General features: G+C 46.5%; 1 protein-coding gene across 5 annotated transcripts; it reads right to left on the minus strand.

Annotated features, from left to right (window-relative positions):
• Positions 1-250: 250 nt before the first annotated feature.
• LOC113957516 (L-threonine 3-dehydrogenase, mitochondrial-like) lies at positions 251-12994 on the minus strand. Of its 5 annotated transcripts, XM_027665109.1 has the most exons (10): positions 12813-12994; positions 10159-10270; positions 7735-7936; positions 7383-7425; positions 6185-6255; positions 5508-5657; positions 5014-5186; positions 3955-4045; positions 3261-3530; positions 251-3048 (listed from the first exon to the last, which is right to left on the minus strand). In XM_027665109.1, exons 3-10 carry the CDS (start codon positions 7916-7918, stop codon positions 2909-2911), a joined length of 1122 nt encoding a protein of 373 aa, XP_027520910.1. In that variant the 5' UTR covers positions 7919-7936; positions 10159-10270; positions 12813-12994; the 3' UTR covers positions 251-2908. The 5 variants fall into 5 exon arrangements, with proteins under 5 accessions (XP_027520910.1, XP_027520909.1, XP_027520912.1 ...); XM_027665108.1 differs by lacking the exon at positions 12813-12994 and having other exon boundaries at positions 7735-7933; XM_027665111.1 differs by lacking the exons at positions 10159-10270; positions 12813-12994 and adding an exon at positions 9963-10152.
• Between the last annotated feature and the right edge of the window lie 11326 nt (positions 12995-24320).

A 24320-nucleotide genomic window follows, 5' to 3' on the forward strand; every position in this document is an offset into this window, starting at 1 on the left:
CAGCCTCTCACCAACCAACACCTTCCAGTTCTTCTCCCCAGGGTTTTTCCTCAATCCACGCTCCCCCAAGCCTGTGACTGTGCTTGGAATTGCCTCAGCCTGGCTCATAAAAGGCTTCAGCACCGCCCAGGATCCTTCATTGACCAGGATCCTTTATCACTGCTCTTACCTCCTCTGAGCAAGGATAACAAACAAAGGATACATCTGCATAGGATTTTATTAAAGTAGGCATCATCGACAACTTAAAATATTTGAAAAAATATTCTTAACAACTTTTTTTTTCTTTTTTTTTCCTGAATAGGTAATTTAACAGCTACAGCACTCAAGTGTCATGAGGGAAGTCTCTGCCCAGAAGTGAAACTTTGAACTGGTAGCAAAAGGTAAGACATTTTGTATCACATCAAGTTGGTTTAATACAGAAAAGACTGTAACATAGTTACAACAGAGGTTAATGGGAAAGACATGGAAAAAAAAAAACATGCGTCATTGGTCACAGGCTGAAAACAGGAATTCCAAACAGGACAGACACATTTAATGACATTCCCTGATTATCATCAGTTACCTCCGGACCATTCCCTATTGCAACACGGTTTATTTCAGATTTTAAAGAATTTAAGTTGCTTAAATGGTTGCTCCTAAATGAAGTCAGAAACTTTGGACAGGGGAAAAAAAAAACCTGCGTTCAAAATGCCATAGGTTTGAATTTCACCTTTGCTGTAACATCTTGTCCAAGGCTTTGGTGCAATGCCACCACCAAGGACAGTGTGTTTCAGAGAAAGAACATTCCTGCTCCTCACTCTTGTTAACTCCAGGTAAACTGGAGTTTAGAACAAGACCCCACGACTTTGAGTGAAGGAAGGAAATGGAGTGAGACCCATCAACAGCTCTTTATTGTACACATCTCATGGATCAGAGGCAATGAGGAGCCCCCAGGGTGAGAATGAGGAGAGGTTGGAGTGGACAAGACACTTCAGCTCTTTTAAAGCCCCTCATCTGACGGCTCCAGTTCACTGGGAGATCCAGTTTGGATCCAACCCAGTCTGGGCAGGGCAGGGGACAAACCTGAGCCAGTCTATCCTTGCAGGGTGTAAATGGACTTCACTGGCCCATTGGGCCAAATATTACACTTGAACAGCAGCCAAAGTTCACAAACTTGTCTTTTCAGAAATGTAAACAACATAAAAATGTTTCTATAACAGGCCACAACCTTTGAGTTTAAATACCTGGGAAATTCATACCTTGCCCAGAGGTGAAATAATAAGTACAAAAGCAAGAAATACAAGTGTAACAAATGTTTAAAATAACTAGGTTTCACCACAGAATCTTCATTTGAAGGTTACTTTTGTGAGGAAACATATTCCCTGCAGCAGAGTCCTTCACACACAGACAAAAATCTGATTAATCCACCAACTGAGGGACCACCACAGGGTTACAGAGAATGGAACAGACTTGCAACCACCAAAGCACCATCACAGGAAACAGAGCAAACAAGTTGTAGGTAAAAAACCCCACAAAAATACTTGAATGTATTTACCTACACAAACTATTGGAGTATACAAGGCAAAAAAAAAAAAAAAAAGATGGAGAGCTTCTTATATGGAATATCCAGTCATCTTGAAAATGAAAGATATTTTTTTCTTTGAAAAAAAATAAAATCCAAAGCTCTCAGAGGCTGCTTTTCAGGTGGAGTAGCTGACACCTCAGACTCACATCCATGGAAACAGGTGTTTAACCTAAAATGGCTTTCTTGTCACTTCCCAAAGTCTCCTAAGTAGCTTTTGAACTGACACCTCTTCCTTGTACGCACTTACAGAAACTCCCTTGTTCATCCCAGAACCTCCTGTGCATGAAACTCAGCAGGCAGAACAGCCCTTAATTGTAGCTAGGAGATGGTTTCAGCTTCTGGATCCCTCTCTGAAGAACAAAAGGGTATGAGTAACACACAAACAGCATCTACAGACACAGTGCATGTGGAAAACACGGTGAACACAAAAGATTTCAAAGGCTGACCCGGCTCTACCGTGAGGCTCCATCACCAGCCCACCTTTAAACCTTGCTCCAGGCAGTGTGTCCTGTAAACAACTGGGAGAACCCAAAGTACTGCTAATAAACCCTTTGCCTTCCTGAAATACCACCCAGACTCACATCCATGGAACAGCTCTCCGGATTTCAGATCTCCCTCCAAGGTTACACCGAAGGCAGCGGCACTTGCAAAGAACAGGATGAAGCTTAGCTTACAAAACCTGGTTTTTTTTAAAGCATCATGAGAATTCAAGTCCTATTCCACTTCACATTTGTAAGCAGCTTTATAAGAATAATGCTGCTTTTAAGCCCTACATATAGAAAAGTGTATGCTTAGACAGCACTAAATATAAATAGGAACTATCAAACAAAGTTTGATTTCAAACTAAAATTGCAACGAGCCCCTGCAATTTGGAAACACGAAGTAGCTCTTCTGAAGTCTCTTTTGCAAGCAAAGAGTAGAAAGGATCTTATCTTGCTACACCCTAACATCCTCCACCAGGAAAACAAAACACCTATTGCTGACTTTGCGGGATATGCCTGAAACACCAGGTTGGACAACACTGTCCCACGCTGTTTGCCAAAGAAAAGGCAGGAATGATTGGAGAGCCACCAGCCAGGAGTAAGTCCTCTTTTTGGTGTTTTTTTTCGAAGTGTGAAAGTTCAATAACTCTGTGTTTGTCATCTGTGTTGTGTCTGGAGTCAGCACCCACTGATGTTAATTTATCTAAAGTACATTCCAGCTACAGGACGTTTTTCTGCCCAGCTCTGTTGCTACTCACGAAAATTAATCACTGACGTGCTCTAAGGCTCAGAAAATTACAACCTAAACTTAACCATTTCTTCCTGGTCCTCTGTGGAAATGTGGAAACATCTGAAAGTATTTTCAGTTAGCTTGGGCAATCCTGGAGTCAGACCCAAGGTAACTAAACATGGTGGTCACCAGCTCAGGGAGATCATAATCGTGTTTCCAACCCCAATCCCTCCGGGCGTTGCTGTCGTCGAAGTTCATGGGCCAGCTGTCAGCTGCAGGGAACAGGAAAAGAACCAAGAAACAGGAGGTTTAATAAAAATTCCTTTCAAGTTTCAAGTGTTTCATCACTGGTTTGAACTGCTGGAGCTGAATTTCAAACCATAAGACTTGAACTGCACAGGGGTAACTTCCAAGTGCCTAAAGAAACTTTATTTTGCCCTTGATTCGATGTTTCTTCTTACCTGCTGCCTGAGAAGATACTAACCTATGGCCTGCCTGACTTGATCCACGCTGTAGGTCACCTGGAGCTCAGGAACATACTTCTGCACCTCCTGTGCCAGCTCCTCGGGACTGAAGCTCATGGCATTGATGTTGTAGGTCCTCATGGTCAATGATTCTGCAGGGGCGTCCATGACCTCCAGCGTTGCCTTCAGACAGTCATCGATGTACATCATAGGCAGGCGGGTGTCTGGCTTGAGGTAACACTTAAACTTGCCAGTCTTTATGGCATCATGGAAAATCTTGACAGCATAATCTGTGGAGGAGAATGATGGGTGGGTGTGTTCATGTGGGTCGATCTGTTGTGTGTGTCATGACAGGCAACAACCCTCAGGCCACCCCCAAAGTCTCCTGTCTAAAATCCGGCAGCAGGACTGTGTGTTATTTATCATAAATCATTGAATGGTTTGGGTTGGAAAGGAACTTAAAAGATCATCTTGTTTCAACCCCTGCCATTGGAAGGGACGCCACTCACCACACCTGGTTGCTCCAACCTGGCCATGGACACTTCCAGGGATGGGGCAGCCACAGCTTCCCCACCCTCACAGGGAAGAATTCCTTCCCAATATCCCATCTAAATCTGCCCTCTGGTAGTGAGAAGCCAATCCCCCTTCTCCTGGCACTGCAGTCCCTTTTGAAAAGTCCCTTTCCAGCCTTCTCATAATCCACAATCCACTCACCAGTTGTTCCCCCTCCAGGCTGGGAGTCAGCAGATATAATCCCTGGATACCTGAGGCAGCGGAAGTCCAGGCCGTACCGGTAATGGTAGTACTGGGAAGGGAGGGAGGAGAGGAACAGTTTTACGCACCAAGAGCAGGCCACACACTCACTGATTTCACAGGAAAAATCTGCCACAGGATGAACCCTCACGCTGTAACCATTCCATGATGGGGATGAAAGAAAAGGGACTAAACAGCTCCCATTCCCTGCCAGGCAGCTGAGCTCCCTTCCTGCCATTTTTTTACATCCACATCAGTAAATATGGATTCTTGATATGGATTAGCTCCTAATGCAGGGTCTACATTTGGTGTTCAGAAACTTAAAACTCCTAAGTTTGTGAGATTTTTCAGGCTAATTCAGTCTTCAGACCTATGTGAGGAATCTGTACGTAAAAATATCAGCTTAAAAAATGTTATTTATAAGTCACTACAAAGCCAAAGGAGAAGTTGTGCATGTACAGATCCCCATGGCTTTGACTTTAAAGTCTCTTTTTGGAGAGGAGGGGCAAAAGCCATCACTGCCCCTGCTTTTCACAAGGCTTTGTACACTGTCCTTTATCCAATGCCAGATGAGGCAGAGAGGTAAAAGTCAAAAGAACCAGGGAAAGAAATGATACTGGAAGTCAGATGTTTCCCAGCTTCCAATTCTTTGGGCTTTTCCCAACAAAATTCAAAAGATATTTGACCTTAAAAGCTGCCTCAGACTACTGCTGAATACTAAAACCTGAAGGAAAGAAAGAATAAGGAAAATAATGTTGCAGTGAGGAATCTTACAAAAGGAATGAAGTTAGAATCATAGAATCAGGGAATGGTTTGGGTTGGAAGGGACCTTAAAGCTCATCTCATTCCAACCCCTTGCCATGGGCAGGGACACCTTCCACTATCCCAGGTTGCTCCAAGCCCCGTCCAACCTGGCCTGGAACACTTCCAGGGGTGGGGCAGCCACAGCTTCTCTGGGCAACCTGTGCCAGTGAAGTTCTCTCAGAACTTTTAAGAAATGAATAAAACAAAAATTCTCACTTCTCCCATGAGCTCAGCGTGGACCTTGGAGACTCCATAGATTGTCCTTGGTCTCTGAATGCAAAGATCAGGAGCTGGGTCTCGAGGAGAGGTGGGTCCAAAGGCCCCAATAGTGCTTGGAATGAAGAGCCTCAGGTTATGCTCAGCTGCAATATCCAGAACATTGTGTAAACCTGGAAAAAACCCCAACAGGATTTATCAGACCATGCTCTCCACTTCTTCATTATAGGAATTATAGAATATCCTGAGTTGGGAGGGACCCACAAGGATCATCAAGGCTAACTCCTGGCCATGCCAGAACACCCCAGCAATCCCACCCTGTCCCTGAAGCGTTGTCCAAACACTCCTTGAGCTCTGGCAGGTTTAAGGCTATGACCATTCCCCGGGAAGTCTGTTCAGTGCTCAACCACCCTCTGGGGGAAGAACCTTTTCCTGATATCCAACCCAACCCTCCCCTGACACAGTTCCAGGGACATGGAATCCCTGTCACCTACCAGTGATGTTCACAGCTCTGGCCAAAGGGACGTTTGCTTCTCCAACAGCGCTGAGCAAAGCACTGTAGTGGAACAGCCAAGTTATCCTGTTGTTCACCACGATCTCCCGCAAATTCTTGTAGTCCAAGATATCCGCGAAGATAAAGGGACCTGGAGGGAATGGAACCAGTGGGAAACTCAGTGCCAGGAATGGATGTTGGGAAAAGTTCTGCCAGAAACTCAGACCGCCATTTCTACCACCTAAATACATCACTAAACAGCAACTTATGCAAGTTTCTAATGAAAATCAAAGAATTTAAAGTCCTACTGTACATCCATCTCGTCATAAAAATTCCCTGAGCATGGAATAACACACCACACATTTAACTTCCAGCTTGGTGCCTCCAAAAGAATAAAAGCATGTCTTTTTACAGCAGGAGCACAGCCTGACTCAAGTTGTTATTCTGCTCAACAAAGTGGCAAAGCAACAGTGCAAAAATGCAAAGAAAAGTATTTAGGAAAAGGAAATAATAGAAGAAATCAATCAATTGCAAGATTTCCAAGCAGGAAGGCATTATCCAGGAGTTTAGAACAGCAGCTCGTTAGTGCAATCCACTTATCAGTTTGGTAATTAGTCGATGAACATCAGAGGTAAAGTCAAGATGGTTTTTTTTCCATGTGCTTCCCCAGTCACTTACCACTATAAAAAACATTATCTGCAGGCTTTCTAATGTCAGACAAGATCACATTGTTCTTTCCAAAGCGTTTCCTGTGTAAAAATACCCACATGGAACAGTGAGTCCACAGCCTTTTGAGATAACCCATCAGTTGCTGCTATTTTGTTTTGCAGGAGCAACGTGAGAAGAACAATAATTTCAGCAATTATATCAGTTATTGCACTTCAAGAAACCCCAGTGAACCTTTAAATGTCAATATAACATCTTAGAAAATGAGTGAACTACTTCTAGTAGCAGTGAAGGGCTGTGCAAGGATAGAGAAGTCTTTTAGGAAGTGAAAATATGTTGAGAAAAAGACCCTCCTGTCCTTTCCTTACAGAAAATTTTACCCAGAGATAATTTACTCCCCTGCAAATAACAAAAAGCCACTGGGTTGCTGTAACTGCAGCTACTTTTGTATCAACAAAGTAAATAAAAGAGAAATTGTGACTTTGTGATAATTAACCCAAGGCTGTCACAGCTGATGGCACTGGAGCACATTCCAGCCTCCCATTAGTTGGATGATTTTTAAATATACCATAGAAATGGCAGAAAACATTCAAACTGCTAGTGTTGAGGGCAGTTAGTCTGCTCACTTTTGGTCTTAGTCCAGATTCCCTGGAGCTGAGCAGGTGTGGATAAGGACATGGATATGGAACAGGGAGAGCTCTTGGAGCACTTCTTGAAAAGATATCATGGAAAACATGAGGTAACTGTGTGTGTGAGGTGAGGGAACAGGAAAAGTAAAAAGAGAAAAGGAAAACTCTGAGGATTTAGCCTCTCAATACTTCCATTTAACAGGAAGCAAACAACTCAGCAGCCAGCCCCCGGGACAAAATTATGTTATTTTGGGAATAGTGACCAATGTACACACAGAAAGGACATCAGCAACCTCAAACAAGCACAGGAGTGGAATATAAAATGATGGGGAAAATTTAATCATAGAATCATTAAGAATCACAGGATCATTAAGGCTGGAAAAGACTTTTAAATCATCAGGTCCAACCATTAATGTTGTTTACAAAGCTGAGAGGCAAAAAAAGAACCTGCAATCGACAGTGGGATTCTTTTATAAACAACTCTCCAGAAAATTATTGCTTCTAAAACTAATGGCTAAAGCTTCAATTCCTCACTAAGAGCAAGCCAGGGAATCGTGACATATCAAGGAATCAGGACATACCTCAGCAGCTTTGCAAGTCCCACCCCGAGCTGACCAAGACCACCTGGGAGACAAAAATCAGAGGAGATTATTATTAAAATACAGAATTTCCTTATTATTGTACGTATGCCATCAGAAATCAGCACTATTTTTCTCAGTGAGACAGAAAGCTTTTATCATTTTTCTTAAGGAAAACCAAACTAACTGGTTTTTAGTAGAGTCACGGAGCTGAAACAGCAGGACAGTTCAAATGGGACTCTGATGGGAAAGATCATCGCAATTCCAGAGTACTTGGGGTATTTTTGCTGCCAGAATTCTGCCCGCTGGGGAGGCAGGACGGGAGTGGAGCAGGAGTAGTTATGAGAGGAATTACCCGTGATGAGCACCCGAGGATGATCCGACTCGGAAAAGGTAACGGAGTGGAAACTCGCGTCCGAGGCCACTTGGCGCGGGGAGACCCCGATGCACCGAACGGGCACGATGGAAATCCCACACCCACAGCCCGAGCTCTGGAGCAGCTGGCTGGCAGCCCTGCCCAGGTTCCTGACAATTGGCATCTTCCCCTTTCAAACCTGCTGTGGGCACAAGAGAAAAGATGAGTCACGGGTGACTTCAAAGGCTTTTAAACGCTCCCTGAGAGAACTCCCGTGGGCATTCAGAGGAATTTGATGCAATCCAAGGGCTGGATGATGAGCCACGTGTCCCAGAAGCTGCCTGGGAAGTAACATGAGTAGAGGTAATGTATTCCCTGGAGGGAGCTCATGAAAATATGCACAGTTCAGGAAAATCAACAGTAAGAACACGGTTCAAGTTTAAGCCTTTTAAAAAAAAAATAAATCGAGTACAAACACAGAATTCAACAAAGCTGCTGTGATTCCACTTTGGAGTGAAGGGTTTGCAGGCTGCCATGAATTAGCAAACTTTCTCAAAATTGCATCAGTAAGAGCTGCTGAGCCAGAGGCAGCAGGAAATCTCCTTTAAAAAACAGAGATTTACTCCAAGGTAACACTCCTGATGGATGGGACCCAGAAAGCAAACAAAGCAGTGGCACTATTTAGCCAGGACTCACGAAAATATCCTAATTATTTCACATATTAATAAGTTACTCTGTGTTACACTTAGGTTTGTTTTTTTTCCTCTCCAAATCTTTCACATTTGAGAAGGAAATGGAAAGTACCCCAAATAAATCACACTTGCAGCCACAACTGGTGGTTTCTGAGGTCCCAGTTTACTTCTTTCAAATACAATTCTCAAGGCATAATCACTTAAATTCTTCCTTATCCCCTCTCAACAGCTTTTAACTCATTCCCAAATATCAAATAATAACCAAATTCCCAGATTAAAGCATGTTTCAGACCACTCTGATGAGACTACCCTGTCAGTTCCTTTCTTTGGGAATTCCTGATATTCTAAAAGGGGGAGTCAGGAAGAAGGAAGATCACAACCAGAAATTGCAGCAGTTAATTTAATTCCAGATTTACCATGCAAAGAAAAGTGAGCAAGTGATGAATGTGGGTGTTCCTTTCACTCCTGAGCTCACCAGGTTGAGAATTTTCTGGTACTTGAGGGAGTTTTGCTATTTAAATACAAAAGAATTTGCTAAACTACCTATTGTCTAATAGTGCAGACACAGAAAAAGGGCATATTAAAAATATAATTAAACTGATCAAGGAGACTTAGTCTGAGATGTCCAGAGAGGTGATGGGAGTCTCCATCCTTGGAAATATTCAAACTCCACCTGGACAACTGGATCTCATGCTAATCCCTTCCTGCTTCACAATGGGAAAATAAAATCCTACAGCACTGACAGAGACTCATTGGTCTCTGTCATGGAAAATTCCCACTAAAAGTACCTGCAAAGTCATTTTGACGTTTTGAGCTCTATAAACAAAGCACAAACTAACTTCAGTTTTTACTAAAAATCCCACACTGGGAACAAATTGGTTCCCCACCGACTGGACTGGTTTTTCCAAATGCACCTGGAGTGAAGCCACAAAGGCTCAAGCTCAGAATTACAGGTCTAGGCTGACTCAAAAGAACAGTAAATTCATTTTACACCAGACACTGAAACACCCAAGCAGTGAAAAAAAATCCACCAATGGCATTTATTTCTATTTCAAACAGGAAGAGCGGGAAAAAGAGGTGTGATTATTAAATTTTAAACTTGCCAATAAATGTACAGATACATAAAGAAATTAACATTATGCCTTAAAAACACTTGCCCAAAGAGGTAAAGTCAGCTGCAGCACAGTAATTAACTTGCAAAAGCAACTCAGATAGAAAATCCCATTCTGCTAAATCCAAATTTCCCATTTTAAATGAATTCTAGGACTAATTAATAGTTCTGAGCACAAAAAATATTCATTTAACTGATGTAAAATATAAATTTTTTTATAGGCTTCTCTTTCTTATTATCCTAAGGAGGAAAACTTCTGTTCCATTACAAATTGAAGAGAAAAAAATATATATAAAATATAAATATCATTTATAGTGGAAGCTGACCCTGCCCATGGCACAAGGGGTTGGAATGGAATGAGCATTAAGGTCCCTTTCAACCCAAACCATTCCATGATTCCATAAAATATTCCCCCCTCATATTACCTTCTGAATACTTTAATCTCTGATTTTACTCATCCATTCAAACTGATGTCAGAAACTGTCAGTAAAATGAGGAATTTTTCATTCTGAAACATCAAAGTCATTCCCCCCACCCCATTAATTTAAATTAATAACTGACGCCAATATCACGGATTAAGCAATGGAATTGCTCCTGGAATTTTCCCTCTTCTGTACTCACCTGTCCCTCAGCTGGTGATAAGGCAGAAGCAGAGAAGAGAAGGGAATTTATAGGACACTGCCTCTGTGGAAAGCCAATCAAAACCTGAAACAAAGTAGGAGTTGTCCCACACCTTAAAAAAAAAAAAAAAAGAAAGGAAAAAAAAACGTCCTCGTGAGAGTAGCAGCAGCCAGGAATATCACATCATTCCCTTCTCCTAAATTTTGAAATGCCTGGAAGTTTGGGATAGGCAGAGAGAGGGCTCTGAAGCTGGGCAAGCAGCTTTTCTAAGTCCCAAAACCCAACCTGAAGGACAAGGTTTAAACCAATTAGTGGCAGTGTAAAGGATTAGCATAAAGCAAAAACGTGTTCCAGTGGACAGCGATAATCTGGGATGGCAGGAATTTTGGGGGTTTGTAAGGAGATTAAAGCACAGGGAAAGGGAAAAGAGGGAATGTTAAAAAAAAAAAGGAGCAACATTCACAAAACGGTATTTAGGGAACAGCCAGCTGCTGTTCCTCTGCGAGGTTTCCAAGGTGTTACATAAACAGCAGCACCTGTTGTTCACATAAAAGTCAAAAATATGTTTATAGAAAGCAGTAGTTCCTATAAATTAGTTATTAATAGCATGTCACAGTGATAAGGAAGATAAGAAAGTCACGGAGTTGGTCTGGAAATTCCCCCGGTGAGCTTCAAAGAACATGGGAGAGAGGGAGGAGAGAGAGGCCAGAACCAAACCCCAGATCTCCCACAGGGCTTCTGGGGGCTTCACAGCTGCTGAGGTGCCACGGGATGCTCCTCCATGGAGCTAAACCAAAGAATACAGAGCTTCTTTCTTTCCAGGAAAATCAGGTACTCTCTAGGACACAGGATCTTGAAGATACCCAACCACATCCTCGGGCACATGGTCCACACCAACGCTCTGAGCACCAAGTTCTCAACTCGCATTTGGCTCCAAACCCCACAGTTTCTGCTTCAGACCTGGAGAAGGGCTTATGTTTTGGGAAGCTCCTCTACTTTTTCCAACTCTACCAAGAAGAGCTTGAGGGGAAAGCAAGTGCCTTCCTTGGGCATCAGAAGAGGAAGCATGTGCCACTTTGCCCTTGGGAAAGCCTTATTCCCTGATGCCCTAGTGCTGCCAAGTGGAAACTCCATTGGATCCCCGCATTTGGGAGCGCTCAAGCTGCCCCAGCTAAGGGGTAAATCTCAGTTCAACCACAATTCCTGCAGCCTGGATTGCTGGACAGCCCAAATCCGTCATACATCCCCTGCTGGCAGTTCCTCTGGTTCAGAGAGCCCCATCTGGGGACGCTGCGTCCCTCCCGGTGTTCTCTGGCAGGGAGGATGTGCCAGGGTGTCCAGGCTGGAGCCGTTCTCCCTGGCAGACAGCTCTTGGCCAAACTCTGATGGAATAACCTTGACACACTCACGGCCCCTGTGGATCCTGTTCCAGGGGTGACGCATGGCTGTGGGATGACGTCGGGCCTGGGCAGAGCCCTCCAAGAGGAGATGTCAGCCCAAGGCACTGAGGGAGTCACTGGAAACCTGACCCCAGGCACCAAAAATAAACAAAAAAAAGGGAGATTACGGAGCTACTGAATAGTATGACAGAGCTACTGAATGGTGTGACGTTCCTGGAGAGGATAAGGGAGATTGGTCCTGAAAGGCAAATGTAACGTGGGCTCATCCCACAGTGTGGGCAGCAGGGGAGGGGGGGATTCTGCCCCTCTACTCCCTCGGGTGACACCCCACCTGCAGAGCTGCCTCCAAGCTCTGGGAAACAACAGCACAAGGACGTGGAGCTGTTAGATCGAGTCCAGAGGAGGCCACAGAGATGCTCCCAGGGTTAGAACCCCTCTGCTCTGGAGACAGGCTGGGAGAGCTGGGGGTGTTCACTTGGAGAAGAGAAGGATCCAGGGAGCCCTTGCAGCCCCTTCCAGTACCTAAAGGGGCTCCGAGAGAGCTGGAGAGGGACTTTGGAAAAGGGTCTGGAGGGACAGGACAAGGGGGAATGCCTTCAAACTGAAATAAAGTAGGTTTAGATGGGATATTAGGAAGAAATTGTTGGCTATGAGGGTGGGGAAGCCCTGGCACAGGTTGCCCAGAGAAGCTGTGGCTGCCCCATCCCTGGAAGTGTTCAACGCCAGGTTGGACAGGGCTTGGAACAACCTGGGCTAGTGGGAGGTGTCCCTGCCCATGGCAGGGTGTTGGAACAAGACGATCCTTAAGGTCCCTTCCAACCCAAGCCACTCCTGACTCCGTTCCCTGCCCATCCTGCGCAGATGAAGCCAAGCGCCGGGTGCGGGTGACGGGGACCAACAAAACCCTCCAGCCCGCGGAGAGGCACAAAAGAGTCGCGATGGGGCTCGAGCACCAAATCGCCGCCCCCAAAGGGGACCGAGGGGTCCCCAGGAGGGGACCGAGCGGAGCCGGAGGATGCCGGGGGGTGCCGGGGGAGCCGCCTCCGCCCCCCGACAGGGCTCTGATGGCGGCGCCGGGCGGGACGCGGCTCCTGCTCCCCCTCCCCCGCCTCATTCATTCCCTCCCGGCCGGGAGCGGGGCAGCCTCGCGTCCACAAATCCCCCAAAAAACGGCCCCCACGGACCCGCGGAATAACCCCCACGGACCCACAGCCCCCACGGACCCACAGCCCCCCGGACCGGCCCCGCGCTCACCCCGGGCCCGCCGCGCTCCCGCCGCCGCCCCGTCCGTGTCCCGGTGCCGCTTCTCCGGGGTTGGGTCTGACGTCAGCCGGGGAGGGGACCGAGTGACGTCACTGAACCTTGACGTCATCCGCTGTGAGGGGGTGGGGGGCCCCCAGGCCCAGCCCAGTCGAGGGCGGCCAGTCCCAGGGCATGAGCCTACAGAACGGGACCTCCCGGCCATGAAATGGGCTGTGGGGGAAGGGACATTAAAGATCATCTCTTTCCAACTCCCTGCCACGGGCAGGGACACCTCCCACTATCCCAGGTTGCTCCAAGCCCCGTCCAACCTGGCCTTGGACACTTCCAGGGATCCAGGGGCAGCCACAGCTTCTCTGGGCAACCTGTGCCAGGGCCTCACCACCCTCACAGCCAACAATTCCTTCCCAATATCTCTTCTAACCCTGCCCTCTGGCAGTGGGAGGCCATTCCCCCTTGTCCTGTCCCTCCAGGCTCTTGTCCAAAGTCTCTCTCCAGCTTTCTAGGAGACCTTTAAGGCACTGGAAGGGGCTCCAAGGTCTCCCTGGAGCCTTCTCTTCTCCAGGTGAACACCTCCATCTCTGCCAGGCTGTCTCCAGAGCAGAGGGTCTCCTGACCTCAGCGCATTTCTGTGGCCTCCTGGACTCGCTCCAACAGCTCAACGTCCTTCTGATGTTGGTCAGCAATCACCCCCTGAGCTGTGGTACAACACTGCTCTGGTCACGGAATCACAGAATCCCAGAACGGGTCAGGTTGGAAGGGACCACAGTGGATCACTTGTTTCAAACCCCCTGCTCAAGCAGGGTCATCCCAGAGCACTTGGCACAGGATTGTGTCCTGACAGTTCTGGAATATCTCCAGTGAGGGAGACTCCACACCCTCTCTGGGCAGTCTGTTCCAATGCTCGGTCAAAGCACAACAAAGAAGTTCTTTCTCGTGTTCAGGTGGAACTTCCTGGGCATTAATTCCTGCCTGTGCCTCTTGTCTCATTGCTGGGCATCTCCGAGCAGAGCCTGATCCAACCTCTGCTCCCTCCCTGCAGACACTGACAGTCATGGATTAGGTCTCAGTGTCTCTTCTCAAAGCTGAACAGCCCCAGCTCCCTCAGCCTCTCCTCATCTGAGAGATGCTCAGTCCCCTCATCATCTTTACATCACAGATACAGTTGTCTCTCCCAGGCTGTACCACCAGCTCCTGAAATGCCCAGACATCAGAGAGGGCTACAGTATCCAAGTGATGTTTTGGTTGCTGATAATCACATCTGCCTTTCAAACTTCCTCTGCTGTCTTTGCATCCTTCCAGTGGCTGTTCTATGTGAACACCTGCTAAGACCTGGACTGTGGTTTCTGGTGTTCCCACTCTCACTGAGGTCACAGTGGCTGGGCAGGACCTCTTAGGTTCTAATCTGTTTCCTAAAATATCAATTCAAGGAGATGTCTCCCCCTTCCTCACCAGGGACACTGTGGAGGGTCACAGTCCTAAATGGCTTCGTTAACTGAGGCTTCAGCCCAGCAGAGTCACCTGATTGTTCTCACATACAGAAACCAACGCAGGGGGGACTTTGTTCAGTCAAGAGGCTCTTTGCTGGAGCATGGACTGTAGGAATCATTGTGTTCGTGCTGCCTGAGCTGTGACACTGCTCCTCAAAACTGGAGATACCCCCTATCAGGACACGCCCTTCCACAGCTGCTCATTGAGCTCCTGTGCAGCTTCTGCCATATCGCAGGAGAGAGTCTGGTGGCTGATTGTGTGCAGGAGATGGGTGTGGCTACTCTGAGATCTCATCCCATCAGCATTTTTTAAGTAGGAAGCCATGAAGAGAATAAAGACAGTGGAGCTGCATGTCCACAGCAAGGATCTCACTGAGGGGTAGACCCTGGGTTAAGGCTGACACTCGGGCACCCAGACACTACAAGGGAAAGCTAAAACGGTCTTAGAGAGGGAAATCACTTCGTATCAGGTATATTGAACTGAGAGAGGATGGCCCTTTCCACAGGAAACATTTCTGTTTTGGAAACACCACCGCTAAATTTCTGTAGAGGGCAAGAGCACATTGTTTTTGAATGAAAAGAAGCTGAATTGTTTGATGGGTTGTGAATCCAGCTTCAACATTTTTTGGATCTCAGCCACAGGAGTGTGTCTTCTGTGAGGTGACAAGCCTTCCAAAGAAAATGCAGTCCTACACCCTCCCATGTCCTCCAAAGCTATTTCTGCTGAGATTTTGGAGCTGTGCTTCTTGCTTACAGATTCTGCTTCTTTATTGTCCTTTCTGGGGAATTATCCTTCATTTGAAGGCCCCATGTTGATGTTCACATCATCAACAGAGAAGGCAACTTCTACAAATCCTTTTTTTATCCCCAAACGCATCACTGTAAAGTGGGCTCTGGGGTGTCAGCTGCCTTCCAGGTCATTAGCACAGAGATACCCATCTGTGTGCAGGGCCTTGGGACTATCTCCCTGTCTCAGGTTACAGTTTGCATCAGGAAATGCTGATCTCCTTGGCACCTGGTGTTTCTTCTTTCCACTTGACTGGGAGGTGCACAGGTACCTGGAGCAAAGAGCTCCCTTGGGTGTAAAATGAGCTCCTGGCACCCCCCTGGGTTGCACAAAGGAGGTGAGTTACCCTAGGCACCAGGATCCCTGCTGGTGCAGCTCTGGTAGCCTAACAGGAAAGCTGTGGAGTGAAGCCTGTGGTGAACTCTCCCGGAAAAGCTGCCAAGTCTCCAGGGAGAAGTGACTGCACACGGCAGCTCATGGAGTCATCTGAGACCTCTGCACACCAGTTCTTCCTGAGTTCTCCAATACTGTCCTTCACTCAGTCTCTCTGTATCTTCCCTGCAGCCCTTTTCTTGCCTTGGAGTCATGAATCTCCTTCTCTTCTGCTTCTCAGCCCATCACATGCTATTCTTACCTATGAGGGTGGGGAGGCCCTGGAACAGGTTGCCCAGAGAAGTTGTGGATTTCCAATTCCTGAAAGTGTTCCAGGCCAGTTTGGGTGGGGCTTGGAGCAACCTGGGACAGTGGAAGGTGTCTCTGATAATTGCAGGGGGTTGGAACGAGATGAACTTTAAGGTCCCTCCCAACTCCATACTTTATGGAGGCAGCGAGGACCACATTGCACGTTTCTTGTAGGGTCCTGGCCAAGGATCCTTCTAGAGAGGAGCCAAAACTGCAGAAACCCAGAAACAGGACATGGTTTGATGCAGTCCAGGCACTGCCCGATTTCTTAGACATCCAGCAAAGCTGTAGGGAGCAGGAAGTTCCTAAGGGAGCTCTTAATGAGCGACCAGGAGGGATTAGAGAGCCTGGAGCAGTTTGTGCAAAGTATTTGGACTTAGATCTGATCCCGTGTCACACTTCCTAAATCCCTGAGCAGCCTCTTGCTGTGATAGGGTGTTGCAGCCTAGGAAGCAGGGCCTGATATGGGAATCCCAATCCTAAATCATGGTTATAATCATAGAATGGTTAGGGTTGGAAGGGACCTTGAAGGCCATTTAGGTTCTTCTGCTGTTTCTGGCTGAGGGAGAAGGTGACTTCTGACAACATAAGGTGCTATCAGAAGGGGAAATTTGTGTCTTGTTCCCCTTCTCAGGGGAGCAGAGTTAAGGATCAGTAGGATGTCCTCTGAAGGACAAAGGGGACAAGATGAGGGGAAACAGAACTCTGATGGATCAGTGATTTGATGGATGACAGCAAGTCTTCAGACAGAAGTTGATCAAATCTTCCTTTCCCAGAGTTGATCCTCATGTTCAACATAATTTGTGCAAAGACCTTCCTTTTGCTGAGCTGCGCTTCCAGCAAACAGTGTTACTACATGTTTTTTCCCCTTATTCCAAACACATCTATCTTTCACAACCCCAAACATTAACTCCCAAGGAACAAAGGCTTTGAGATAAGATTAGCTTTGCCACAGAGATGTTTATAAGCTTTTTTTTTCCGTTCCCTCCTGCTTATGAATTCCACCCCTTGGCAGGGAGGTGGAGATTGTTATGTAACAGCTTAGCTACTGTAATTAGAGGGCACAAAATTACATGAGAAGGAGGGACATTATGCAGTGTGGATGCTACACACTCACCTGAGTTTCAAAAGCACATGGGTTGAGTTTGTGGAGGAGAAAAACCTTAATGAGGAGTGACTGTGAATATACTGAGTGTGCAGGTGTCTGGTTCAGAAAGTCCTTCAGCTGAAGATCACAGAGGTCTGTGAGAGTTTTGTGGGGAAAGAGCTGCTGGTAGAGACAAAGAAACTGGACTGGGATGATCTTTGCTTGGTTTGCTGTGGTTGCTTTTATGCTCTTAGTTGGGTTCCCTGAGTGATGAGCAAAACCTGCCTCAGCACAGCAAGGAGCAGAGGAGGAGCCCACAGAGCTTTGCAAACAAACCACTCTCTATAAAAATGCTGTTTTTCAAGGCCATTTATTATAAGCAGAACACTGAGGAACAAGGAAGCCCAGTGCAGTAATTATATTTGTGAAGTTCGGGTCATGTCCGTTTGCTGGACCCAATTGATTGTTATTCACACAATAGAGCCTTTTTTGTGTGGTGCTGAGCTTATCAGTCTCTAATTTAAAAATTATTTGTGCTTGAGTCATGTTTACCGTCCCTCTCTGCAGTACTTTGAATTTGGAGGTGCTCCTGGAAGGCAAACCAACCTCCTCCTTTGACGTGGAGTTCCCATTTAACCATATCTTTTGAAATGTTGCCTGTCTTTTCTGAAGTCTGTTGAATTTCACAGTGTTCTGTAGATAATACGCTTTCCATCTCGCTTAGTTCCTGCCCATAAACAGGTCTTAAATTTTTCACAGTGGGGACAAGAGGAGATAAAACACCTTCCAGCTTTTGCTTTTTCATCTTCCTCCATGTAGGAAGGCAAATGTCTAATTCTTTATTTATTCCTGAAGTTTTGCCATCATTAATTAGCACAGTAGATTGTGGTCTTAGAGGACTTTCTCCTTCTATCATCATCATGATGGGGCTCTGGATCTTCTGGTTTTTTGAATACTCAAACCCTTTTCTGCCATTATAACTCTCAGAAGTGTGCTCTTGGACCTCTTTAAGAATTCTTCCTTGGAGGTAGAAGAATTTTCCATCTGCCTGGGGGCCAACCTGCTCTGAGAAGGACCTGGAGGTCCTGGTGGACAACAAGCTGCCCATGATCCAGCAGTGTCACTGACCATTAGGAAAAGCACTGCCAGCAGGTCAGGGAGGGGATCTTGCCTCTCTGCTCAGCCCTGGTGAGGCACATCTAGAGTTCTGTGTCCAATTCTGGGCTCCTCAGTACAAGAAAGACATGGAGCTATGGGAGCAGGTCCAGTGAAGGGTGACAAAGATGATGAAGGGACTGGAGCATCTCCCTCACAAAGAAAGGCTGAGGGAGCTGGGGCTGTTCAGCCTCGAGAAGAGACACTGAGACGGGACCTCATCCATGTCTGCCAGTGTCTGCAGGGAGGGGGCAGAGGATGGACCAGGCTCTGCTTGGAGAGGCCCAGCAATAGGACAAGAGGAATGGGCAGAAACTGATGCCCAGGAAGTTCCACCTGAACACGCGGAAGAACTTCTTTGCTGTGCAGTGACCGAGCACTGAGCAGATTGTCACTGAGCACTGAGCAGAGAGGGTGTGGAGTCTCCTTCACTGGAGATATTCCAGAGCTGTCAGGACACAATCCTGCGCCGTGTGCTCTGGGATGGTCCTGTCTGAGCAAGGAGGTGGGACCAGGTGACCCACTGTGGTCTCTTCCAACCTGACCCATTCTATGAATCTGTGATGAGCTGCAGTCATGACACATTCCCTATCCCAGGTTGCTCCAAGCTCCATCCAACCTGGCCTTGAATGCTTCCAGGGATGGGGCAGCCACAGCTTCTCTGGGCAACTTTTGCCAGGGCCTCCCCACCCTCACAGGGAAGAATTTCTCCCATATATCCAACCTAAATGTCCCCTCTTTCAATTTGAACCCATTACTCCTTGTCCTGTCACCACAGTTCCTGACAAAGGCTCCTTCTCCAAATTCCTTGTAGGCCCACTACAAGGGAGGCCCACAAAGGTATGCCAGGCTGTATTCCTGTGTTTTCCACAAGCTTTTGCCACTGCCCAGAGACAGGAAGTGGAGTTTTGCCTGGATTTTATACGCCCTTATGTCCCTCAGCCCTGATGAGCAACATGTCCAAGCTCCTGTTGTGTCCACATGTGCCAAACATCCACTAAGAGTCACCAGGGAGAGAGACTAAACTTGGCCTTGATGTGACAGCTCAGCCACACAGGATGTGAAAAGAAGAAACATCTTCTCCCTGTGGTACTGAACTGGTTTGATGCTGATGCTCATCATCCCCAGCAGATGTGACATGGGCTGTGCCCAGGCACAAGGAGGTGTCACATTGAGTTGGCAGCACAGGAGAACCTCACGCTGATCACAGCCAGGTCTCATCTTCCCTCTGTGAGTGACTGGCGTTGCTTCTGTGCCCAAATATGTGTGTCACACTGGGTTGCTGCTTCCTTGGAGAAGAAAAAAGGGGAAGATGTTAGTTAGAAGCAATTATTTTTTTAATTAAAAGAATGAGCTTGATGATCTTTGGTTCAATTAGATTTGTCTTGTCTATTTATTTTTTTTTATTCTAATGAGGGGTGAAGCACTGTGTGAACCACAGATGGTTTGTTTTTAAATACATTCCCCTGGCATCACTCCCCTCTTGGTGAGCTCCAGCAAAGTGAAAACACAGGTGTTGGCCCTCCAGGTAGGCTGAGGAGGAGGAATGCCTCTGCTGGTGGCATCTCCCACCTGGAGATCACATTGTGTGTGAGATCCCTGCCTGAAAGGCCTCTCAGAGGAGGCAGAGCCTCTGCAGGAGATTTAACTCCAGCACTGGATGCTCACACCTTGGGGACTGCAATCACATTAAAGAGAAATTCTTGCACTGCAATGGACCAGATTAAAGCCTCCAGTGCTCCCCAGGTGCTTCTGTGTTGCTGTTTTTTTATAATCAACATCTTTCTTTGACCAGGGAATAACAATCCTGCAAGGGCAGCTCCCCTCAGGACACATGGGAATTCTGCTCATGCACTGATGGCAGATAAACAATCTGCTTTCTTTTATATCCAAAGTTCTAATTTCCACTCTCGTGGTGATTGGTTCTACAATCACAGAATCATTAAGGTTGAAAAAGACCTCCAAGATCATTGAGTCCAACCTTTGACCCATCACCACCTTGTCAACCAGACCAGAGCACAGAGTGCCACGTCCAGGTATTAAAGAGGGATGAGACACAATTAAGGACAGTCCACAGCAACAAGAATGATCAGAAAACTGGGAAAAAGGGAAGGAAACAGCCCTGTGAAGAGCAGAAGTGGCTGCTGGTGAAAAGGGGCCAATCTTACAGTGTGAAGCATCACCACTACCACAACAAAAAACCTCAAATATATTGATTTTGAAGGCACGTGCTCAAATAGTGACAAGATTAGTCATTACAACCAACTTTTAGCTGTAAGGAAGTCCTGGGAAGGTCACCTGGGGAGGGAGCAGAGTTATGTTGCTATGAGATTTAAGAGCAGGTCAGGTCAGATCCATCAGCAGAGATGGGCTGAGTGGATCCTGTCTCAGGGCAGGGAGAGTCTCACCCACCTCCTATCTTTAGTTTTAGCACCTGGGTCTCTCCCCATTCCTTGCTGCCTCTCCAATAAACATGTAAAATAATGACTGTTTATCCTGAGAATGTACCCAAAAAAGCCACTGATTGGAGTGTGAAGTCCACAACCCTCAAAGCCACTGACTGGAGTTCTGAAGTAAACAACTCTCAAGAAGTCCCGACCTGCACTGCAACCAGCCAGCAGGGATTCCTGGATCTCCAAGGGATACATTTGTTATTTTGGGGAAGAAAACAGCTTCATTTGTTCCCTGAACACTCTCCTATACTTCCCCATTTATGCACTGCCTTGCACCTTCACATCTAAGCAAACAAAATGGATGAAGGAAGCATCCCAAATATAACAATGATTTAACTGAGGGAAATGAGAGACTTCTGAGGGAAATGAGGGACTTCTGAGGGAAAAATCAGGCCCTGAGTCACACCCTCCATGGACAACTGCCTGTGCAGAGGCCATAATGTTGCTAAGAAATCCACAGCAAGTTGTCACCTGCCCTCAAGCAGGGATTTCACACCTCAGAGTGGATACAGGGAGCTCACAGGGGGCAGTAATTTGAAGTGACTTTCACTTCTTTTGGTGACAAGGCCAGGTTGGATTTGGCCCTGGTCTAGTGGAAGGGGGCTGAAACTAAATAAGCTTTAAGGTCCCTTCCAACCCAAACCATTCTATGATGACTTTTCCAGTTTTTCAGCAGTGCTAAAAACACCACATGGAAGACTAAGGACAGAAACAGTAAGTTTCAACCAATCTGTCTGCCCTTCACACCTTCTATAAAGGCCAAATATTCATCCTTGTAACAAAAATGAATAACCACAGCTAGAAACAAAGGCAGAAGGGAAATGTTATAAACCCTCACCAGCTGGTTTTGCAGAACTGGATTCACCAATGTGTCTGGAGTGCAACATCCATTTTCCTTCCTTCCTCACTGGCCTTCACAGAGCAGGTTTCCACACGGGGATTCATTTCAAGCAGGCTGTGGAAACAAGATGCATAATTAGTGCAGCTAATGACAAGGATGAGTTTCCAGTCTAAGCAGGAGATCAAACACTCTCAGGTCAGCAGGAGAGAGTTTGTTCACAGTAAATCATGGCCTGCTTTCCCAAAGGTCTGTGTCCTCTAAACGACACAAAACTTGGTATGAAAACAAGCTCCCCCAGGTCTCTGAGGCGAGTAGATGTTGCAGGAGAAAAGGGTTTTGATGGGAAGGATTTTCCAACCCCAACAGTGCAGCATCTGCTGCACCACCCTGAGGCAACCCTGCAGTTGTTGGGATGCTCAGCTAAGAGCAAAGAGACCACACTAGCAGCCTTTGTGTGTGGATGGAGCCCCTGATGCTGGGGAGGAGAAGGTTTGGAAAGAAGAGAATGCAAGTCAGGTTTTGGAAAAACATCTTTGTGCCGTGGTTTTTGTAACTTTGCTCCACTGTCAATGCAATGATGCAACTTCCTAAAAAGCCGAGAAACCAGGAAAATGGGTAATGACCATCTGATCCAGAAGGAATGGTCTGCTGTGGGGTTTTTTGTGGTGGTTTATACTCATTGAAGATGGATTAGAGTTTCTTGACTAAAGCATCAGCATATGCAATCGTTTCACCTGGTGAACACACAGCTCTCAGATTAAAAGAGCAATTCTTCCTCTTTTTTATAATTACATTTTTTTGTGCAGGAAAGGTTCTGCTTCACTCCAGTACCTTCCTCACAGGCAGGAGTGACAAGGAACCTCAGTGCAAGGCTGACATCACAAGCTCCCTGTAGATGTGATCTCTCAGGACCATTTCACTAGTTGGTGCCAAACACCCTCTGTAATTAGCTGGAACACAGAGTATTGACCCAAACCCCACAGCTCTGCATTTGGAAAGCACAGAATGCAAGTCAGGTTTTGGGAAAACATCTTTGTGCTGTGGTTTTTGTAACTTTGCTTCACTGTCAATGCAATGATGTGACTTCCTAAAAAGCTGAGAAACCAAGAAAATGGGAAATGACCATCTGATCCAGAAGGAATGGTCTGCTGTGGGGTTTTTTTTGTGGTGCTTTACACCCCTTGAAGATGGATTAGAGTTTCTTGACTAAAGCAATGTCAGCAAAAAAAAAAAAAAAAAAAATTCATCCTTGGGGACAGAAAGTGGGTTTTGTCTAAATAATTCAGTTTTCATTCTCCTTAAATAAAAATCAGCAATGACTGGAATCTGGGAAATATTCCTAGGATGGTTTGGGTTGAAAGGGACCTTAAAGATCACCTTGTTCCAACCCCCTGCCATGGGCACCTCAGTGCAAGGTTGACATCACAAGCTCCCTGTAGATGTGGTCTCTCAGGATGATTTCACTAGATGGTGCCAAACAGCCTCTGTAATTAGCAGCAAAACACAGTATTGGACCCAAACCCCACACCTCTGCATCCCATGGTAAGAAGAGATTTGCAGGAGCAAGCATTGAACATTACGGGGGAAAAAAATCCCAGCACTGACCAAGCAGGACACGGAGTGTGGAAGATGACCACCCTCCTCTGATGATCCTTTTGGGTTCCTTCCAGCTCAGAATATTTTATGATTCTATGGTTTACCTCCAACTGCCCCAAGAGATGGAAACTGTTGAACACCAGGAAGCAGCCCTGAAACACTGAATGCTCCCAAAACGGGTTCAGTGGGAAATGTTCAGGTGTTCATCAGTCCCACATCAGTGTTTCCTCCTCTTCTGCTCCCACCATCACAGCTGGCCAAGAAGAAGCCTCAGGTAGAGCTGGCTGAGGCCAGTTACAGCCTGACAGGATGTGTCATGAATCAGGGTCATTGTCTGCAAGGGAACAAAGCAGAGAAGGAAAACCCTGTAATCAGTGAAAGGTCACTTTCCCAACTCTATTTACTAAGCACAATTTTGATAAATAGACTTTGTGTCCTTTTCATAAACTCACTCTTTATACTCCAGGTTTCACCTGATAACATAACAAAAAGCTTTCCTGTCAGGGGTCAAACCCTGTAAAATGTGTGACTTGCCAGATCTGGGAGTTGATTCACAACTGCTCAGTGTGGAATCATAAAATCACTGAGTGGTTTGGGTTTGAAGGGACCTTAAATGTCATCCAGTTCCACCCCCTGCCATGGGCAGGGACACCTCCCACTACCCCAGGTTGCTCCAAGCCCTGTCCAACCTGGCCTTGGACACTTCCAGGGATCTGGGGGCAGCTACAGCTTCTCTGGGCAACCTGTGCCAGGGCCTCCCCATCCTCACAGGGAAGAATTTTTTTCTAATACCTAATCTAAACCTACCCTCATTTTGAATCCATTCCTCCTTGTCCTGTCACTCCACACCCTCGTGAAAAGTCCCTCTCCAGCCTTCTTGGAAGCCCCCTTTAGGTACTGGAAGTCTGTAGCTCATAATGGTCCAGGGAAACACTGGGTTTCATTGCTCTTGAACAGGGCAACCTCCATGAACCACCCTGAGAAAAGCCTGCTAAAAACACACCCAGGCATTCCATACAAGGATGGAATCTGCAAGGTCTCACGGACTTAAATCCCTCATCCCTCAAGTGTCCTGATCAATTAACCTCAAAACTCACACTCTAAAAATAAAGCTGGTTCTGACAGGAGATTCCAGAGGGAAATTTCACGACAGAAAAGTTGAAATGCATTTAAAATTAAATCCAAACCGGCCATCTCTGCAAACCAGAGCCCTTTCCACAGCTGCAAAACCATTTTTCAGGAGCTGGGAGTGTGCTGGATGCTCCAGGAATAGGCAGGCACCTTTCCCACAGCCTCTCCAGCCTCTCCCAGCTGTCCAGCCCATGGAGCAGCCAGCAGGAGCTTGCAGGGTGCCAGGGAAAAATCTGCCTAAGAATTCCTTGCCTTTGCTGGAGGGTAATAAGGCATCATGT

The sequence above is a fragment of the Corapipo altera genome, unplaced genomic scaffold (genome assembly GCF_003945725.1).
Source record: "Corapipo altera isolate COAL_440 unplaced genomic scaffold, ASM394572v1 164, whole genome shotgun sequence".
NCBI classification, from domain to species: Eukaryota; Metazoa; Chordata; class Aves; order Passeriformes; family Pipridae; genus Corapipo; species Corapipo altera.